The following is a 22,573-nucleotide window of genomic DNA, read 5'->3' as shown; positions in this document are numbered from 1 at the left end:
TATGATTTTAAAAGTTTACAAATACCATACTGGTGACCCCACAATAGGGATAAAACTTTAGCAGAAGGGAGTATAACAAGACACGTGGCCACTCATTAAAATGCAAAGAAAAAAGAGGTTTAACCTTAAACTAACAAATGACAAACTTAATTTTAGTCACATGGATGACAAATCTAATCAGGTGACCCGACTCACGGAGCTCCCGGTCGGCGTGTGCCGGTCGGGAACCGGTTAAACTCCCCAGCCAGAGATGTGATGTCTGCTGCATATCTGTTAGTTTGTGCACCGATATTGTCCTGTGGAAAACTGTTAATTACTTCCTGCAACGCTGAAAAATGTATGAGATTGGGCTGTGTGACAACTGCCTAATGAAAAGTTGCATTTTTGTTACAAAGGCTTTGAGGTGTGAATAAAGCTGGTTCACCGCTGCATCTTTCCCCTGAAGACTCGTGTTTAGTACATTCAGATGCTTTGTTATATCAACTAGAAACCCCAAATTAGACAGCCAATTAGGATCAGATAGCTCTCGCATCAGTTGTCCCTTTGTTTCCAAGAATTCTCTGATTTCCTTTGAGAGTAGAAACGCTGCAGTGCTGATCCTCGACTGAGCCATCTTATATCGTTGTGATATAAAACATCTTCGTATTCAGCCTGGATGTCCAGTAGAAACTGTTTAAACTGGCGGTGGCACAGGGCTTTAGAGCGAATAAAAATAGGATTTTTTAGAACAGCTTACCTGTAAAATCCTTTTCTAGGAGTACATCATGGGACACAGAGCCTTAAAGCGGAGTTCCACACAAAAATGGAACCTCTGATTTTCAGAACCCTCCCCCCCTCCGGTGTCACATTTGGCACCTTTTAGGGGGGGTGCAGATACCTGTAAAATACAGGTATTTGCACCCACTTCCAGGAATAGACTCCCACGGAAGTCATGCCCCTTCCCATCGCCCCACTGTCTCCTGGGAAACACAGGTCCCAGGAGATAGCGGGGACCAGTTAGGATGAGCAGCATGACTCACATGCGCAGTAGGGAACTGGGAAGTGAAGCCGCAATGGTTCAGTTCCCGATTCCCTCACCGAGGATGGCGGCTGCTGACATCACGGGCACCCTGGACAGGTAAGTGTCCATTTATTAAAAGTCAGCAGCTGCAGTATTTGTAGCTGCTGGCTTTTAATTTTTTTTGTTTTTGGTGGACCTACTCGAAGTAATGACTTAATGGGTTATAGCCTACCATCAGGTGTTGACTCTGGTAAACCCTAATCTAAGGAAGTTTACTCCCCTCTATAACCCCTCCTCCTCCCAGGAGCACATCAGTTTTTGTAGCAAAGCAATATACTTTTATCCCAAAAAAGAGGGGAGGGACCTCTGTGTCCCATGATGTACTTCAAGAAAAGGATTTTACAGGTAAGCCGTTATAAAAATCCTATTTTCTTTATCATACATCATGGGACACAGAGCCTTAATTACTTACTTAATGGGATGTCCCATAGCAATGCAACATGACGGGTGGGAGAAAACAACCCGCAGGGTACAACCAGACTTGAGGATACATACTGCTGCTTGCAGCACACTGCGCCCGAAGGCGATAGCCTCATACCTCCTTACATCCACCTGATAAAATTTTGTGAATGTATGCACTGAAGACCAAGTTGCGGCCTTACAGATCTGAGCCATGGAGGCCTGATGACGCACTGCCCAAGAAGCACTAACCGACCTGGTAGAATGCTCCTTAAAACAGGGGAATTTTACCCCTTAAATCATAAGTTTGAATTATCACTTACCGAATCCACTTAGCAACAGTGGATTTCGACGCTGCCTGTCCCTTCTTAGGACCCTCCGGAAGAATAAATAAGACATCGGTCTTACAAATCTGAGCAGTTTTCTTTAAATAGATTTTCACTGCTCTCACCACATCAAGACATTGTAGTGACTTTTCTCCCCTGGAACATGGTTTTGGAAAAAACAATGGCAGGACAATATCCTGGTTCAGGTGAAAACCTGAAATGACTTTTGCCAAAAAGACTGGACGAGGGCAAAACACCACTCTGTCCTCATGAAAAATCAAATATGGCTCTTTACAAAAAGGAACAGCCAATTCTGAAACCCTCCTTGCTGAGGATATAGCAACCAAAAATACCAACTTCCTTGTCAGAAGGACTAGGGGGAATCTGTTGTATTGGTTCAAATGGCTGTTTTTGTAACCAGACAAAACCAAAGTTTAAGTCCCAAAGGTTCAAGGTATTAAGGAAGATTTCTCTAGATTGAGAATCCAACCCAAACTTTTCAGATAGTTGGTTGTAGTGTGTACGCTTTGCTCCAGACAAGTCGCCGAATTGATCTATAAGTAATAGATCGTCTAGGTACGCTATGATTGTTATGCCCTGTACCCTTAACCTGGCTAGAGTTGGGGCCAGCACTTTGGTGAGCACCCGAGGTGCTGTGGCTAGCCCAAAGGGCAGGGCTACAAATTGAAAATGCTGCTGTTCTAACTCGAACCACAGAAACCTTTGATGAGCAGGAAATATATGGACATGCAGATATGCATCCCTGATGTCGATTGATGCCAGAAGTTCTCTTCCTAAAAAGGATAGAGACTACCGACCAGATTGTCTCCACGCAAAAGGAGCAGATCTTCAGGAATTTATTTACCTTTCTTAAATCTAGAATGGACCTGACATCTCCATTTGGCTTTGGTACCATAAAAAGGTTTGAATAAAATCCCAGGCCTTGCTCTTTTGTGGGTATCTGTATGATCACCCCTTGAGATATTAAAATCGGTTTAGTGCCTGAAACACTGTTTTTTCTCTGGATCTTTGGGAACACTTGACCTCAAGAAGTGAGACGGTGGAAAGTCCAGGAATTCCAGCTTGTACCCCTGCGTTACAGTGGAAATGACTCATCTGTCCTGAATTTCCTTTTTCCAGACTTCTAAAAATTGCAGAAGTCTCCCCCCCCCCACCCACCTTGGTGAGGGGCGTTGCCTCTTTATGAGGAGGCTTTAGGATTCTGTTTTGCAGATTTCCTAACCCAGGGCTTCTTTTGAGCCTGGGTCTGACCCTGACGGCGGAGGCCATTACCACTGCCTAGGAGGCGGAAGCCCCTGGCGCAGGGGAAAGAGTCCGTTTAAATGCAGGGCGTTTTTTTTTTTTTTTTTTTTTTTTTACCAGTCAAAAGAAAATATAAAGGTACTTTTCCCAGCAGAAATCGTCTTGATATATTTATCCAAGTCTTCTCCAAACAGTCGCTCCCCATGAAAGGGGAACCCAATTAGTAGGTTTTTTACATGGCGCTTCAGCTGACCAATTTTTCAACCACAGGATTCTGCACATATGTATAAGCATAAACGTGAGGCGGGATGCCTGGTGAATAGAGTCTTTGATGGCATCTATGCCAAAACAATGCCTTAGGTAGACTGTGGGCTGGGTGACGGCACCTGCTATGGAACAAGCAGACTTTCCATTTTTTTGAGAATTTCTCCTCCAGAGGATGGAGAATTGAAAACCCTCTTAGGAGGGAGAAAATGGTTTATCCCATTCGGAAAAAATAAGCTGTTCAAGTAATGCGTGCGCAGGAAATGCATGCAAAGGATGGGAAGGTATTAAGGAACCTAAGGAAGAGGCCACGTTTTCATGAGACTCTGATAGAGGCAGCATGAAAGAGGAACAAACCATCTCTGTAAGAGTTTGTATCAGCAATTTTTCAGATTGAGACGCTGAAAAAGGTTCATCTACTGCTATTTCCTCAGTAGAAGAATCATCGGTAAGCTCTTGATTGAGGGTAGAACCTCATAGTGTGCCCACTGTTCCCCTTGTAAAGCTGAAGTGGGGGAGGGGGACCTAGTACGTTTCCTATCCATTTGACTGGAGGATGCGATTAAAGCCGCTAGTCTTTCTTCCAGACCCTGGAGTGAGGAGGAAAGGGTTTCTTCAGTCACATTTGCAGGTGCTGAGATGTGAGAGGCAGCTGCACCAACAATTTGCTCTATTGGCTCAACCTGAGTTGCCATGATTTGTAATTCGGGCGAGGAAGACAGCATGGAAATACAGCTTGAAATCCCAATGCCTGGGGGTGAAACCTTTACTCTTTTGGCAGGCATATTCCCGAGTACAAAAACAGAAGCGCTATACACATTGCACTAAATCACTGAAAATCGTCAAAACTTTTAAAATTGCTATACAGTTCAGCTTAGTGCTGGAAAAGGGTGTCCTTCCTGAATCAGGAAATGCCAGTTTTGCAACCCATAAGTGTCCCAGTTTGTGCGTCCCTGTGTGCAGGCAGCTTGTTTCCTCCTCATCAGCAGAGGAGAGACTGACACAGCTGTATTTATCCGCTATTAGCCCGCCGTTCGTCAGTGGACGTTTCATGGCACCTGCATTAGGCCCCGCCCCCTCCCCAGACCCAACATAAGGGAAGATGGGGGGGAGCGGCAGAGCCTTCTGCAGTGAGGCACAGACCTGTGTAAAAAAAAAAAAAAAAAAAACAGCCACAGTGACAAACTTTCAGCGGTTTAATAGCGGGACCCTCCGTCTCACCCACGCACTGCTGTCCCCCTAAACCTCTGATCCCATCAGGGGAAGAAAAAAAAAATTTTTTGCAGCTTTTCCTACCTTGCAAAAATCTGCTTCCACATGCTGTACAGCCAGGCACGGAACTGAGCAAACAGAGTAAGGTATGTGCCTAGACTTCATCTAGTGGAGATGAAGGCATGACAATATTTTTCCTTCAATGAAAGAAATGTATAGATGTTTTTAATATCCAAGTCTCTTTCCTTACCTTGTTCTCACCGCAAGATTTTGCTGATTTAACAGAAAATCCAGCTTTCACCCATCACGACAGGTTACGTTTAACAAACCTTCAAGGACTGGATCTGTTAAAAACGGGGTTCAACTGCCTTGGGCCTTGTATAGCACCCCACATCAGGAAGCTTGAGGTAATGTAACAAGACCTAAGCCATGGGTCCCTGGGGTCCAGCCCTACTAAAAAGGCATTACAGGAAAAACCTTGTGCTTTGTATATGAGGTCCCAGGTATCATTCAGGCCTCAGTGGCACTTCGGGATGGATCTAGTTTCTTTTTATGGAGGAATTTAAATCCAGCATGGATCCCTCCTGGAGCTCCTCAGAGCACTTCTTAATTTGTGACCAACACCTTAGACACTGGTGAAAAAAACTGAAGTGCTCCTGGAAGGAGGAGGGGGTTATATAGGGGAGTAAACTTCCTTAATAAGGGTTTACCAGTGTCAACAGCTGACGGTAGGCTATAACCCATTAATTACTTAAGGCTCTGTGTCCCATGATGTACGATAAAGAAATAGTCTTTACCACCGGTTTCATAACATGGTCATATTTGAGATGTTTAGCACAGAGAACTTGTTGATAAATGATGCAATAGAGTTTAATAGCTTTGCCTCCTTCTCCGATCACCTTGTTACAGATTAGGGTTGATAATCCACTTCGTTCACCAGCCATGGCAGGTGCCCCATCAGTAATAATCCCAGTAACTTTGTTCCAAGGCAGTTTCATGTCATCTATGGCGGAACAGAAACAAATATTTTCCTCTTGTTTGGTCCGTAAGGCTCTAGAGGCTCTAATAGCTATTCAGTCACATTCATTTCATTGTCCACCGTTCTCATAAAAATCAGCAACTGGAGATATATCAGATAGGTCCGTGCTTTCATCACAGGCTACTGAAAAGACGTCAAAATCCACTCCTTTGGACGTCAACTGTCTCTTAATATCTGATGAAATCTCTTCAATTCCCCGTGCTACAGTGTTACGAGCCAGGCAAACTCTTGCTTCTTCTCGGGACAGATATTCAACCATTTTCATAACGTATTCTTTGATAAAGTCATCCTCAGAAAAAGATTTTCAATATTTACCAATTAATGTTGCCACCTCATAGTTCGCCTTTGTGGCATTTTCATTTGACTCCCTAACTCGTGGGGAGAAAAAAAAAAAAAAAAGTTGTGAGGTTAAAAACAGCTTCAACTTTTCACTGCAGTCGCACCCTGTTAGCGTGTCGTATGTGTTATGTCGCGACTGGTAGTGTCTCTTGACATTAAAATTACTTATAAACAGCCACAGTCTCTTGGCATATCACACAAACACCGTGATTCTGTATTTCAGTGAAGAAATATTCCACTTTCCACTTGTTCTGGAAGCGGAAGCCCTCACCGGCAACTTTCCTTCTCTTGTTTAGTCACAATTTTAGAAAATGACCAGAAGAGGAAGGGACATGTGAGCGCAGTGCCAGAGGTTTTGGTCTAAGTGTGTTCATCTGAGCACTAATACAATGCCCAAAAAGAACCCTCCTACCTTTGTGGTGAAGAGTCTATGAATGAATAGAGATCTCTATATCCATCTCCTCTTTGGCCCCCCAACAAATCCCCAAGCTCCGCTCAGGGCACGGATGAGCTCAGCCATGATAAATATAATATAACATAACATAACAATCACATACATACACACATACACACATAGGGGCTGTATAAAACCGGACCGTTGGCCAGACTTTGGACATGCCTGACGTAGAGGGTTCTTTACTGTAAGAGCGGCAAGGATGTGGAATTCCCTTCTACAGGCGGTGGTCCCAGTGGGGGCCATCAATAGTTTCAAAAAACTTAGATAAGCACCTGAAGACCACAATATACAATGCATTACTGACATACAACCACACACATAGGTTGGACTTGATGGACTTGTGTCTTTTCAGCTTTACCTACTATGTAACTATGCACACCAAGTATTAAACCTTTTCCAGACTTCTAGGTAAACAGCGTGCGTTTCCTTTTTCCTGCAAATTCAGCATCTCTTCCTTAGTAACCAGGCTGCTAGATTCCACCTCTCCACCTGGAGATAACAGATCAGACCTTGAGAGAGGTGGTATTCCCGAACCAACAACCCCCAGGGGGGGCTCCACAGCCAGATCTCTCAGAACTGAAAACCACGGCCTCCTGAGCCAGTGTGGCATTATTAGGATCATGGTCGTGTCTTCTGTCTGGAATTTCCTCAGCACTGTGGCTACAGTACAGGAGGTGGGGGGTCATAACACTTGGTAAAATGCCAGCTCAGAGAGCACGTCCACCCTTATTGCCCCAGTCTCTCCCACCGTTGTCACCCCGCCATTGGTTCTTTCGGGGCTGTGCAGGAGGACGAAAAATCGTACCCCCACATCTGCCCTTGTGGCCACAACCCTTCTTCTGAGCCTCACCTCTTAGGGTCACAAATTACTTTTGTGGGTGAAATGTTTAGAATGTTCCCCAAACTTTATGGCAAAGGCCTTTGTCAGCTGTCTGATCTAGAATGGCCTACAAATCTGAACTGAACAGCAAATCTCCTGACAGGGGTACTCCGAAGTGTTTTACCTTGGATGCAATATCCCCCTGACAAGTTTTAGGCCAGTGCGCTCTTCTGGCAGAGTTGGCCAGGGCGGAAGATCTTGCGAACATACATACTGACTCCGCTGAGGCATCTTCGATGTACGCAACCCCTTTCAAAAGCATAGGAAAAGACCATATTGTTTCTTTTGAGGTCCCAGACTCAATATGCGCCTTTATATGCGTCAGCCAATACTCCATGTTGCGAGCCACCACTGTGACTGCCATGGCAGGCTTAAGATTTCCCAGGGACGAGTCCTAGGTCTTCTTTAGGAGAGAGGGTCTCCTTTTGTCCATGGGGTCAGCAAGCACCCCCATGTTCTCAAAAGCCAGGTCAGTTTGCCTGGACACCTGTGAGAAGGCTGCGTCCAGCCGAGATTTGTTCCAGACTGCTGCTTCATCCTCCCCAAAAGGGAAATCTGTTTTAGGGCCCTGGAAAAGAAAGGACTGGAAAGACCTTCCTCTTCTGTTCTCCCAGACCTTCGTACATTTGGTCGTGGAGAGACATCGATTTTTTCTCCTCCTGGATCTCCAAAGTGGTATGGATGGCTCCCAGGACATATACCGAGAGGTTCTAGTGGATTGTTTTTTTTTTTTTTTTTTATTTATTTTTATTCAATTTTAAAACACACAAAACACATACAACTTGGTTGCTTATATTGTACAAGTATAACAGCCGAAATTATACATCCAGTATTCAGAATGAGTTACTAACCACAACGCATAGACAGGGTATGTATATCACTGTCCTCCTACTAGAAGTAGTATTCCGGTTATTAATCAAAAAGGGGCCTACAGGACAGATTACTTGTATCTAAGAGCTATGTATACTTATTAACCCTATAACAAAAGTATCTGTAACCAATCAATATTCACTGGGCGATATTCAATTCCTCCATCCACTTACACCAGACTTTATCAAATTTCGACGGGCAACCTCTGTTATCATAAGTATCTTTGTATAGCGGAAGACTCTTTGAGCAGACGTTTCCACTGAGCACTGGAAGGGGGATTGGAATTTTTCCACTGCAGTGCAATGATTTTCCTAGCATAAAATAATAACAACCCAATCATCGTGCGTTTAGCTATTGTGGGAACAAGGTTTTCTATTAGGCCCAACAGGCAAATTTCCATTGACAGTGGTAAGTTAGTCGATGCGACTGTTCGTTAGAGCAAGCACCTCCCCCCAAAATTGTTGTATCTTTGGGCAGTGCCAGAAAATGAGAGAAGTCTCCTGGGGTTATTCCACATCTCCAACACTCGGGAGAGTGGGCAGGGTTCATCAGATGAAGTCTGTGTGGGGTAAAGTAAGCCCTGTGCACTATTTTAAAAATTGTACTAATCTGTCACGTATAGAAACTAGCGACCTGAAGGGGAAGTCCCAGACATCATCCCAGTCGTCGTCATCCAACGTGGGAATATCGCGTTGCCAACGGGACCAGAGGCCGTCCAGAGGTGGCAAAGACACATAAACCAGATGCGCATATAAGCGCGATGTGGGTTTCTCAGTACAACCAGATCTAAGCGTCTTCTCTAGCCCGGACTGGGTTAGGATGCAGGAAGAGCATGGGAATTGAGCCATGAATGCGTGCAATAGTTGGAAATAACGGAACTGGTAGTGTTTTGGCAGGTTGTACTGAGAGGAGAGCTGGGAAAAGGAAAGCAATGAAGCCTGTGACACCACCTGCGAAATTAATTTTATGCCGTATCTGGTCCATACCTGAGGGTCTGTGAGTTAAGATGTGGTAAATTGGGTTTTAGCCATAAGGGGGCATTGGGGGAAATTTGACTGGTTGTGTTTTTCGATAATTAGGCCCATTCTCCAGGCCCGCAGGGTGGTAAGCATGGAAGGGGTTAGTGGGTAAGGGGCATGTGGGCCTCTATAACTTAGAAATTGGAGGGTTTCCCAAGAACCTACCACCGTGGCCTCCAAAGCAGAAGCCGCGTTGATTTTGTCAGGGTTTAACCACCATACCACAGTCACCTGCTGTGCTGCCAAAAAATATTTTTGGCAGTCCGGGAAAGCCATGCCACCTTGCGACATTGGTCTCATCAGGGTCGACAACCGGTATCTGGGTGGGGAAGGGCCCCAAAGAAACTCTGAAAATTGTTGGTTGAGTTTAGTAAAGAAGGATTTGGGAATCCACTGCGGAGAATGGCGAAATAGGTAAGTGAATTTGGGGATGACCTTCATTTTGAGGAGATTAACTCTGCCCCAAATGGATAGGGGCAAGTTACTCCATGCTTTAAGTTTTACTTTCATATCCCCCACCACCGGATCTAAATTTAATTTGGAGGAAATCTGAGGCTTGAGCGGAGACATGGACCCCCAGGTATTTAAAGGTTTCAACCCATTTCAACGGGCTGTCTAGGGAGGATGTGGCTCCGGCTGCCTGGTCTATTGGGAATAAAGTGGATTTTGACCAATTGACCCAAAGGCCCGTTACTGCGGAGAATGTATTAAGGACTGACAATGCATCTTGGAGTGATGGGCCAGCATCCCCGAGAAAAAGGACCATATCATCAGCGTACAGGGCTACCCTCTCCTTCAGCATACCAATACTAAGCCCCTTGATGTGAGGTGATGTACGCAGGGCCTCTGCAACCGGCTCTATGGCTAGAGCAAATAAAGCCGGAGAAAGAGGGCAGCCCTGTCTAGTTCCCCTGAAAAGTCGGAATGGAGACGATAGTCTAGAGCCCAGGCGTATCGATGAGGTAGGACACTTGTATATCACCTGCAACCATGAAATGAACCGCAATGGAAAACCCATTCTACATAGGGTCTCCCACAGGAAGGGCCACTCTACTGTATCAAACGCCTTTTCTATATCTAATAAGGCTATGGCCCTTGTCCCGGAGTTGTGGTGTTGGGCATGGATGTTAGTGAAGAGTCTCCTAAGATTGACGTCAGTGGACTTTTTGGGCATAAATCCTGTTTGATCGGGATCAATAACCGTGGGTAGCAGTGGGTATAAACGGGTGGCCAACAGAACAGTTTAGTTAAAATTTTGAGATCGTTATTTAATAAAGCAATCGGTCTATATGAGGCACACAACTCTGGGTCCTTGGGGTCCTTATAGATTAGGGTAAGGTAGGCCTGATGCATTGATGGGGCAAATCACCGTTGGACAGACAGACAGTGTACAATTGGGCTAATATGGGTGCTAATAGTTCAGCATGTGTTCTATAGAAATCTATTGGTAGGCCATCCAGCCCCGGGAAAGGACCGGATGACATTAAGAACCTCTAATGCCGTAAATGGTCGGACTAGCGACTCTCGCTCATCTGATAGCCAGCCAAGTGCCAACGGGTCTAAGAGATTTTGCAATGACTCGGGCTGGAAATCGGGGGGGAGAGTGGAGGCGTAAAGCGTTTCATAGAAGGCATTGAACAATTGTAGAATTTACGTCTGAGAAGTCACCGTGTCCCCAGCAGGAGACCGCAGACTAGAAACCACTGTAAATGGATGTTCATGCTGCGCCAACATGGCCAAAAAACGACCATTTTTGCCTCCCTGCTCAAAAAAACACTGCCTTCCTTTATGCATATCTAGTCTTGTGACCTCTGTCAAATGTAAATTTAGTGAGCTCTGAGCAGCACTTAGCGAATCGAAGTGAGCTGGTGTGGGGTCTGCGCTATATGTCGCTGCTTGATCTACCAGACTGTTGTAGTGAATGGGTTTCCTGGCCTTGCTGCCTCTTGACACTCGCAATAATTGAAATGTATTGCCCTCTAGTATAGGCCTTGAACGTATCCCAAACCACCTGCGGGGATGAGGAGCCCTCATTATGATCCCAAAACTCTGCCAACCTGGGTGGAATAGTGTCAGCCACCTCAGGGTGAGAGATCCACTGTGCCCCCAGCCTCCACAAGGCCGCATCACGGTATGCGGGAGAGCGAAACTCTATAGCCAATGGGCTATGATCGAACAGCCCACTATGTAAGTACGTGGCTTCTATTACATCCGCCAGCAAAACCGGGTTAGAAAAGGCCAAATCAATTCGCGAGGCAGTCTTGTGGGAAGCCGAGAAGCATGAATATGCTCTAATGGCAGGGTGTTTCCATCTCCATATCTCCTCTAGACCCATAGCCTGGGCCCAAGTAAATAGTTCAGCACTATGATTCTTAGGTGGGACAGGTCTATCTAAGTCCGGGGAGATAACAGCATTGAAGTCACCAGTTACTAATAATTTCCCCGGACAAAAGGGTGCAGCCCTTTCCAAGACCTTATACAGCAAATCAGGTGAAAAGGGTGGGGGAATATAAACATTAATAATAATATACCTTTGAGACCAATGTTTAAACACCACGATAGCAAATTTGCCTTGGGGGTCTGTGCACACTTCCTCAATCGTACAAGGAAATTTCTTATGTATTAAAATTGAGACCCCCCTGGCATAAGAAGAGTACGTAGCGTGTATGGCCCTCTGGATCCAGGGTTTTTTTTAAGGGTTAGGACCTTGCTGCCTGTAAGGTGAGTTTCTTGTAGAAGAATGAGATGTGGGGAATGGGATGTGGGGAATGGGATTTTAGATATCTTGTCAGCAGCGCGCATTTAAATTTGGAATTGAGGCCTCTGACAATCCATGAGAGGACTGAATTATTCAGCTAGGGGAGGTAGCCATGTAGGTTTAGGGAGCCATAACCACAAAGGATGGCAGGAGGAACATAATTTGGAGCAACTCACAGGCAGCAAAATCTCTGGGTTATACCAGCGTGTACCAGCAGTATTAAATCTTTGCAGCAACCTTATACAAGCTAAAACAAAAACAAAACAAAATAAAACGTAAAATGCCCAAGCACTGAGTGCTTATCCTACTAAATCCCATCTCCTCGCCAAAAAAGGGAAGACCAGAGAGGAGAGTTGGGAATAGTTTTACCCAAAAACAACAACAAACTACAAACTGTAGATATGCCCCTAGGAGGGGATATCAGGCTTCAATGAGTCCAAGCACCTTGCAACTAGGTGGGTATGGGTGTTTGTCCTTTGACCCATCCACCACAAAAAAACACAAAAGAAAAAAAGGGGGGGAGGGGGGCGAGGATCAAGGTGATGAATTTGGATTTGGATTCTGGCTTGACTCTCGGTGTGATGAGGCACTCAGTGTCCAAGAGACTGGGCTGTCCGACTCCAAATAAAGTGCGTTTATTTGGTCAAAAGAGAGGTAGGAAGAAGAGGAGTGTGCGGGTAATGGCAGATAACGGACAGTGTATATGTGTGCAAGGCATCGGTTTACAAATCAGCCCCTCAGATTATAGAAAACAGCATAACAAGCTGTAATCCTCCTGGCTGAGAGGCATTCATCCAGGGTGTTGCATGTAGTAAAACGTGAAAGTAACGGTAAGAACAAAAAAGGCACTGGATGGGCCATACCAGGGAGACTGTAAATGGTAGCGATATTAACAGCATTGCATGCGTCACTTACGACCATCTAGCCAAGACATGGCAGCCTCCGGATCAATGAAGAAGTGTGCACGGTCGCCATCCACGACTCGGAGCTTGCTGGGATATAGTAAGCTGAACTTGAGGCCCTTGTCCCTTGGCTGTCTTCTGACCTCTGTGAAGGACCGGCGTCGCTGCTGAACCTCAGGGGAATAGTCAGGAAACATGATTTTTGCATTGTTGAATCGCAGTTCCTGTTTATCTCTAGCTGCTGCCAGGATCCTATCTGTCTCTGTAGTTCAGAAGCCTTAGCAGAAACGGCCTGGGAGGGTTACCAGGGATTGGAGGGGTTGGCAGGACTCTGTGTGCCCTTTCTACCACAAAAGTGGGAGGCATGGCAGGTAGATCCAACAATGAAATAAGGAAGGATTCTGCAAATTCAGCAGGTTTATTTCCTTCTGTTTTCTCAGGGAGGCCAATAATCCTTATGTTGTTTCTCCTCAGGCGGTTTTCTGTGTCCACAGATTTCTCCTGCAGAGCCTTTACTTGCAGTTGTAGTGCACGGAGGTCCCTGGAATCTGACCTAGTTCCATCCTCTAGCTGTGATATCCGGCCTTCAGCCTCTGCAAAGCGGGATCTGAATTTGTCCATATCATGCCGGATTAGGCTGATATCTGTGGCCAGATGATCTATTTTGACCATTACCAGGTCGTTCCCTGCCTTGATTGCCGCCAGCAGCTCAGCATGAGAGGCTGCAGATGAGGAGGCAGAGTCGGGGAGCGTCTGTGTGCCGACTGACATTTTTCCTGCAGGAGGCCTCGTGGGCAAGATGGCGGCTGCGGACTTGGCGGCGCTGGAAGAAGAGGAGGACCGGAGCTTACCCGGGGATATGGGGGGACCCCGCGGTGTTCCGTGAGCCTTTCTGGACCCCAGGGTGCCGGATCTCAGAAGAATCGGCGCTGGAAAAGTGATCAGGATGGATGTTGGAGCGGAGCTCAGTCTCCACACGTCCTCTCTCTTACATCCCGGCCACGCCCCCCAGGTTCTAGTGGATTTACCATCCACCCACTCTCCCTCTGACTCCCCTAGGGAGGCTGAGGACACGCTGTCAGGATCTTCCTCTAGTACCTCTTTGGTGTCCCCGGGTAACCCTTTACTGCTGGAGGGAACCGCCAGTGGACCAGGTGCGATGCTCTGCTGCACTGGCGGAGGATTAGCGGGGGGTTGCGGAGGCTGGAAGCTTGCAAACAGCTATTTAAAGGTGCTAGAAAGCTCCTTAACGGAAGCTGCCAAGTCCAAACCCTGCTCTGCTGAATGCTCCTTCACTAAGGCTTCAATGCACTCCCTACAAAGCATCTTGGGCCAAGGAATCCCCCATAGTGGTCCTGCATGCTGGGCACCTCCTCTTGGAGCTGTGTGGGGATCTAGACTTTTCTGTGGCTTTGCCCTGAAATGACAAAAAGATCCCCAAGACACAGCCACGAATACCTGCATACCTGCCTGCCACTGCAATACAGTCGTCCCCCCCCCCCAGGATCTCAGACGTACAAAGCCTCCCCTCCGAGCACCAAAAAAGGGGGACTTGACCGGGAGCCAACGGCAAGTGGCTTAAATCTCTAGTGGTGGTGGTGTTCCCTGAGAAGGGAGACGCAGAGGTCTCTCAAAAAGGTGGCTGTCCTGAAAGACGAAAGGGGGAAAAAAAAAAAAAAACACATTGCCTCAAGTCAGTCTTCCACCTGTGGCACAAAGGCAAGAGTGGCCTCATGTGGAGAGTAGAGGAGCTCAGATCTTATAAGAAGTTATACTTACGCTGGACTGGAGTATTTTCTCATGAGATTTAGGGTACACATTATTCCCAATAATTTTCCAGGAAGGATAGTGGCATGATGTCCAGCAATGCAGAAGACCAGGGTTAAGCAAACTATATAATCTAACTTTCTTCACTGCTCTACCAGTACATTTTGGAAATACTGTCAGCCAGTGTTTTAACAGGGAGAGGGGGGCATGGACAAAAGCAGACCTTGCTTTGTACTACAAGGTCCACTTTAAGGGTTATTACTTCTCACTTTAGACCAAATAGAATGAAGAATCGCCTTATTGGGAACAAGACAATAACAGCCTGATAGAAGTTCTAAATGTTTACTACTGTATCTGGATAAAACATTGTTACAGTTTGGGTAGCGAAGGGAATAGTTACAAGCTCGGTCAGGTTATTTTGGTTTGTGACCCTACTAGGCAGGGCAATCCTTGATTCGTCCTGGTGACAATTGTCCTCAAAACTTTAGTTGCTTTTAGAACAGGAGGGATTATCTTCTAATGGTACACCTGAGCCACTGAGGGTATTTCCACTCACCTCCCATTGCGTCTTCAGGACAGGGAGTAAGAAAAAAAAAAAAAAAAAAATCAACAGGACAGTCAATTCCCTACTTCATCCAAAAAAAGTTTTGATTAAAAGACAATTTCAAGCTAGTTTCACTTTGTCATAATTTTAATGAAATGTGTTACCTTTGCTGGGGTTGGCAGTGTTCTTCTTTGAGGGCAACCAGATTTTACTGTAGTTAAGAGTGTACTTCCTTGTCCACTTATCTGACTTCTAGATGGAAGAATCGGCTGCACCTCGACTAAGTTAACACAAACTGAGGAAAGCAATTTAGTTAAAATTTACATAATTACAGTAGTTTGCTTACTGACAGATCTGTCATTTAAAAAAACATGTCTGCCCTCACACAATTTCCTTGAGTGTAATTAGTGTACTCACATTTCCCATCAGTAGAACCCTTGAATAAACTTTCTGGGCTCAGGGGGAATCGCTAATAGTTACTACATCTGCAGCTCACAGTACATTACTGTAATGGTTACTATAAAACACTTTACATTTGTGGTCATTGGGAAGTATTACCCACTTACAGATAGCTAAAAAGATCAATGTTGCCATTGGTTACTTATCTGAAAGGCAGAAGTTGCCTATTGCTCAACCAACCCAAAAAAACCTTTAGAGGAACCCTAGTTGAGAAAAGCGCACTAACAGGCTCAATATAAGCAATTTTGGCCCTGCCTACCCAAGTAAGCCCAAATTATGAAAGAACATTTTGAACTTCTGCTCCCACATCTACTGGGGTCTGGTGATGTCACTGGTTGACTGCCAAGGGTGCAGCGGGATAGAGATATAGAAAATATAATATAACACACGTACAGTCAAGTCCATAAATATTGGGACATCGACAATTCTAATCTTTTTGGCTCTATACCCCACCACAATGGATTTGAAATGAAACGTTTCAAATCATTGTTCACCTGATTTGGATGTAAATACCCTCAAATTAAAGCTGAAAGTCTGCAGTTAAAGCACATCTTGTTTGTTTCATTTCAAATCCATTGTGGTGGTGTATAGAGCCAAAAAATGTTTAGAATTGAGTCGATGTCCCAATATTTATGGACCTGACTGTACATACAGTTGTGCTCATAAAATTTACATACTTTGGCAGAATATATGAATGATAAAGATTTTTTAATGGCAACAGAAACAACCCAAAATGACCGTGATCAGAAGTTTCCATGCCCTGGTGATTTTGGTCTGATAACATGCACACAAGTTGACACAAAGGGGTTTGAATGGCTGTATAAAAAAGGTAACCATCCTCACCTGTGATCTGTTGCTTGTAATTAGTATGTGTGTAAAAAAGGTCAATGAGTTTCTGGACTCCTGACAAACCCTTGCATCTTTCATCTAGTGCTGCACTGACATTTTTGGATTCTGACTCATGGGGAAAGCAAAAAGAATTGTCAAAGGATCTGCGGGAAAAGGTAGATGAACTGTATAAAACAGGAAAAGGGATATAAAAAGATAACCAAGGAATTGAAAATGCCAATCAGCAGTGTTAAAACTCTAAGCAAGAAGTGGAAAATTAGGGGTTCTGTTGAAACCAAACCATGGTCAGGTAGACCAACTAAAATTTCAGCCACAACTACGAGGAAAATGGTTTGGGATGCAAAGAAAAACCCACAAATAACTTCAGGTGAAATACAGGACTCTGAAAACATGTGGTGTGGCTGTTTCAAGATGCACAATAAGGAGGCACTTGAAGAAAGATGGGCTGCATGGTCGAGTCACCAGAAGAAAGCCATTACTATGCAAATGCCACAAAGTTTCCCACTTACAATATGCCAAATAGCACAAAGACAAGCCTCAAACCTTCTGACAGTCATTTGGAGTGATGAGACCAAAATTGAGCTTTTTGGCCACAACCATAAATGCTACATTTGGGAGAGAAGTCAACAAGGCCTATGATGAAAAGGTACACCAATCCTACTGTGAAACACAGAGGTGGATCGCTGATGTTTTGGGGAAATTTTTACAAAGGCACAGGAAATTTTGTCAAAATTGATGGCAAGATGAATGCAGTATGTTATCAAAAAATACCAAAGGAACATTTGCATTCATCAGCCAGGAAGCTGCGCATGGGACATACCTGGACATTCCAACATGACAATGATCCAAAACACAAGGCCAAGTTGACCTGTCATTGGCTACAGATGAATAAAGCAAAGGTTCTGGAATGGCCATCTCAGTCTCCTGACCTCAATATCATTGAGCCACTCTGGGGAGATCTCAAACATGCAGTTCATTCAAGACAGCCCAAGAATTTACAGGAACTGGAGGCTTTTTGCCAAGAGGAATGGGCAGGTTTCCCATCTGAGAAGCTAAAGAGCCTCGTCCACAAATACCACAAAAGACTTCAAGCTGTCTTTGATGTTAAAGGGGGGGGTAATACATGGTATTAAGAACTGGGGTATGTAAACTTTTGATCAGGGTCATTTGGGTACTTTCAGTTGTCATGATTTATTTTTTTCAAATATAAATGTTATTATTTTCTTAAACAGAAAGTCAAAATATAAGACATGTTACAGTATCTCACAACAATAATTCTCGTACACTAGAAGGTATACACGTGTGGTAACTGTAATCGAGCATTCTACAACCAATTCTGAACCTTGTTTCTGTATTCTTTTATGTCTGGTTGAATCCCGTGTTCCTTTCAGTCGAGCTCAACACATAGATACGTAATGATCTCAGTCTAGGATCACCAGAATTCCCACGGAAAGAAAAAGAAAAAGAAAAAACTAACGAAGAGAAAAGAAGGAGAGACAGGGAGAGGGAGAAGCAGTCATAGAGGTGAGTACAAGCTGGGAAGGGAAGTGGGGGGGGGGGGGGGGGGTAGTATAAGGGTGGTCTGTGGAATTAGCGTCTCCAGGTTCCTCAGATGGAGTATTGATCCAATAGTATATGGTCAAGTCGCTAGCATAGCCTGCCCTTCATCTGAACATATAAATATATTCTAGTGCGTCCAGGTGTTGAGATGTTGTTCCTGCTTATTCTGTGCCGTGAGGACTAAGTCCTCCAATCTCCTGATCTCCTCCACTCTGCGCAGCCACATTCCCACCGTCGGGGGTGAAGTTTTTTTCCACAATAGTGGGATGCAGGATTTAGCTGCATTTAGTAAATGTCGTATTATTGATTTCTTATATTTCTTTGGCGGAATAGAGGAGACATGCAGCAGTATAAAAGCTGGATTGTCATTCATCGGGTATTCCGTAAATTTCTGAGAAATCGTTCGGACTGTTGTCCAAAAGTGCTGCAACAGAGGGCAGGACCAAAAAATGTGGAGGAGTGTTCCTTTGGCAGAGTGGCATCTCTAGCATCCCTCTGAGGAACGAGGAAACATCTTGTGAAGTCTGACAGGGGTATAATACCATCTGGTCAATATTTTGTAATTGAGTTCCTGCGTCTTTGTACACATGGATGATTTCAGAGAAAACCTAATTATCGTTAGTTTTTGGGTGTCCGTAAACTGGCATTTTAAGTCTGTTTCCCATTTTTTTATGTGTGTCAAGTCTGGTAGTTCCACCGGGGTATTAAGCAAGATATACATTTTAGATAGAACTTGGGGTAAAACTCCCTCATCTCTGCAATAGTCTTCAAAGGTCGTCAAGTCTCTACTGAAGTGCATTGGATTAGGGATTGAGTGTAGAAAGTGGTGCAGTTTTAAGGCTTCCCAAAACGACAGTTTGAATTGTCCTCTAACATCCGTAAGGGATTGTAGGGACGGCCAGGCATTATCTATTAAAAAATGTGCTGCTCTGTCTTTTCCTGCTGATGTCAATGTCTTATACCCCTCCCTTCCCAGGCCAGGCATAAAAGCAGGGTTGCCCAGTATGGGATAAAGAGGGGAGTCATTGGTGGATAAGAGGTTTGCGGAAATCACAGACCCTCCAATCCGAAGGGTGGCACCGATGACCGGGTGAGACTTTAACTGTGAGGAGATCTGGTCATAACACCAGATTGCTCCTTTTAGTGTAATTTCGGACTGTGCCTGCTCCAATTGTGTCCACAGTTTGTTTTTATAATGACGGTTCCAGTCTATTATTCTACCCAAGTGGACCGCTGTGTAGTACTTTTTCAGATCTGGGAGGGCAATTCCTCCCATATTTTTGGGTAATGTTAAGAAGTTTCTACGTAGCCTAGGTTTAGAGTGTGCCCAAATAAATCGGGTAAATAATGAGTGTATTTGTTCAAAATATTTAGGTGGGATTTTAATTGGGAGGGCCTGGAACAGGTACAAGAATTTCGGGAGTATCGACATTTTAAGCAGGTTACACCTGCCAAACCATGAGTGAAGTCCCTTTCGCCAGTCTTGCAGTAGTAACCGGGTCTCAGTCAGTAAGGGTGGAAAGTTGAGGTCAAAGGTACGTTTTAAGTCATTCGGAATTTGGGTGCCGAGATATTTAAGAAAGTCCGTTGACCATTTGAATTTAAATTGCGACTTCAATGAGTCCACTCTGCCCGGTGGGATATTTATTCCCATCGCGGCCGATTTGTCAAAGTTTATTTTTAAATTAGTCAGGGCTCCATATCTGTTGAACTCTTTGAGTAGGTTTGGTATTGAGATCATTGGATTGGATAGGGTGAACATGAGGTCGTCTGCGTACGCAGAGATTTTGTATTGAGTGCCCTTCACCGTTACCCCGGTTATGTCTGGGTTCGAGCGGACCATGCACAAAAATGGCTCAAGTGTTAGGGCAAATAGCAACGGCGATAATGGGCAGCCCTGTCTGGTACCATTAGCTATTGTAAAGGGGTCTGACAAAATCCCATTTGCCTTGACCTGAGCCGTAGGTATAGTGTAAATACTCGAGATCCACTGTATCATTTTATTCCCTAAGCCTATTTGTTTGAGGACTGCTGACATGAATCCCCAATTGACACGGTCAAACGCTTTCTCAGCGTCTGTGCTGAGAAAGACGCATGGGGTCTTCTGTTGGGTAGCTACGTGAATAAGATTTAGTACTTTTGTAGTGTTATCCCGTGCCTCTCTTGCAGGGATAAATCCTACTTGGTCGACATGAATTAGATCAGGCATAAACTGAGTTAATCTATTGGCTAACACTTTTGCGAATACTTTAAGATCCACATTTAGAAGGGATATGGGCCTATAGCTGCCGCAGGCAGTTGGGTCTTTGCCTTCTTTTAGTATTATAGAAATGTGTGCCCTAAGCGTATCTCTAGGAAAGGAGACTCCATTGTTTAGGCCATTAAATAGTCGTACCATATAAGGGCCTTGGATAGGTTGTAGGATTTGATAATACTGCAGGGTGAGTCCATCTGGGCCCGGGGCTTTGCCTGGTTTCATGCCTTTCACTACCTGCTGTATATCTTCTAAGGTGATGGGTTCTTCTAGTTCTGCGCTGTTCTCTGGCGTCAGTTGGGGGATCTGAGATGCAGAGAGGTATTCCTTTATTTTTGTGTCATTGGGCAGTCTAACAGGAAGATTATAAAGGGAGGTGTAAAAATCTCTAAATTCCCCCGCTATCTGTGTCGGTGTATTCTTCTTCTGTCCTGATTGGTCTATTATCTGGAGTATATATGTGTTAAGTCTTAGATTTCGTACCGCATTGGCAAGCAATTTCCCACATTTATTCCCTGATTCATAGGAGAGTTTACGACACCTCTGTAGTGCTGCTTTGGCCCTATATTGTAGTAGCTCCAAAATTTGTTTTCTTAGTGTCATCAGTTCTGTCTCTAGGGATGTGGTCGGTGTTATCTTGTGCTTTGTTTCTGTGACCTGGATCTTCTTAAGAAGTTCCAGTAACAAGTGTTCTCTTTCTTTTTTGATACGCGCTCCGTGTTTGATGAACACTCCCCTCATTACGGCTTTGTGCACCTCCCATAAGATACCCGGGTCACAGTTGTCAATGTCATTTGTCTGGAAAAAGTGTTGCAGTTCCTTCTCAATATCTGTCAGGACTTCTGGTGTTTGCAGTAGACTTTCATTAAGTCTCCAGAATCTGGATCTAGTGTTCCAATTGGACGATAGGCAGTAGCGCATGGTGATAGGAGCGTGGTCTGACCAGGTGGCGCTGCCTATTTCCACTGCTTGGATAGCCTCTAACTGTCTATGGGGAATAAAAAAGTAGTCCAGTCTTGAATATACTTTATGTGGAGTCGAGTAAAAAGTATAGTCTTTCCCCTGAGTGAGTCAGTCTCCAGATGTCTATCAGTTGGGCATTATGAAGGTCTTTCGTTATCCTCTTAAGATTACTCGCTCGCATAGAGGAGACATTTGAGGAGGTAAAAACTGCAGGATTGAGAGGCGTATTAAAGTCTCCCCCTAGAATCAATTGACCTTCCTGAAAGTCCGAAAGCAGCTTCAATGTACGGTGTAGGAATGCGTCCTGTCTGTCATTGGGGGCATATACCGTGGCCACGGTGACCCGTGTATTCCTTAATGTTCCCTTGACAAATACGTACCGCCCTTCCGGGTCTGCACGTACGTCACTACATGTCCACGGCACAGTCCCTGCAATAAGTATTGACACCCCTTTTGATTTAGTGGTCGCGTTCGTTGCGTGGTATACATGGGGGAATGGACGACTTTTGAGGTAGATGAGTTTGTTTGTTCTGAAATGTGTCTCCTGTATGAGCGCTATGTCAGTGTGTGCCCTTTTAAGGTCATTTAGGAGCATTCATCGCTTTTCAGGTATGTTTAGGCCCCTCGCGTTTATGGAATGAATGTTTAAAGAGTCCATATTCTCCCTGACTGTGGCTAATGAGAGTGAGAAAACCACAGATAAATGGAAGGGGGGGAGTGGGGTAGAGTAAGAAAAGAGAAAGTTAGCAAGATGCAGAGGAGAAAAGGGAGGAAAAGATAATTTAAGACAAAAAGTAAATGCCGTCAAAGAAGGAACGGCAAGTGTCAGATAGTACAACTATCCTGTCCGTTTAAAAAAATACAAATACCCAAACCGTGTGTATTGAAGCTTTCTCTGGTATGTACCACAAGACGTGCTTCGTCCTATTGGGGAAGAGGTAAGAGATGACCGGGAGAGGCCCTCCCGGCACTACCCATCCCCCCCAGCCTGATAACGCAAGTTATCTATTCTCAGTAGACATGTAAATCTTAGTAAGTATAACAAAACATGTAACCTTATAAACAGAAAAAGGGAAAACATAACAGTATCGCTGAGATTGCCTCTCCCATGTCAAGTAACGTTTCCCCTCAGTTCCTCCTTTCCTAATCCCTATCTGTTCTGTGAATCTTGTATTTATCTAAGGTTTCTAGTCAATCATGGTCTGTGAGGTATGGGGGGCTAGCTTATCCAGTACCTGCCCGTTATCCCGTGATAGTTTGTCTGCATCCCCCTATTACTGGAGAACCTGCATCTCTATGTGTGTAATAAGGTGATCCTGTGTTGACTGTGATGTAGTGAGGGTTCAGTCTTCTCTCCTCTACTTCTAGAGTCTGCTTCCCGTTAAGTTG

At 44.7% G+C, this 22,573-nt stretch overlaps 1 protein-coding gene across 1 annotated transcript in view; it reads right to left on the bottom strand.

Moving 5' to 3' along the window:
- The window catches only part of LOC141148420 (RNA exonuclease 1 homolog), a 196,085-nt gene that overhangs the window by 107,485 nt on the left and 66,027 nt on the right, over positions 1 to 22,573 (bottom strand). Inside the window, exon 5 of the mRNA XM_073635918.1 lies at positions 15,264 to 15,394. Within this exon, the coding sequence (XP_073492019.1) occupies positions 15,264 to 15,394 (131 nt within the window). The remainder of the gene's footprint in view (positions 1 to 15,263; positions 15,395 to 22,573) is intronic.

Source organism: Aquarana catesbeiana, linkage group LG01, assembly GCF_042186555.1.
Source record: "Aquarana catesbeiana isolate 2022-GZ linkage group LG01, ASM4218655v1, whole genome shotgun sequence".
NCBI classification, from domain to species: domain Eukaryota; kingdom Metazoa; phylum Chordata; class Amphibia; order Anura; family Ranidae; genus Aquarana; species Aquarana catesbeiana.
This window is presented reverse-complemented; position numbering and strand designations above follow the sequence as displayed.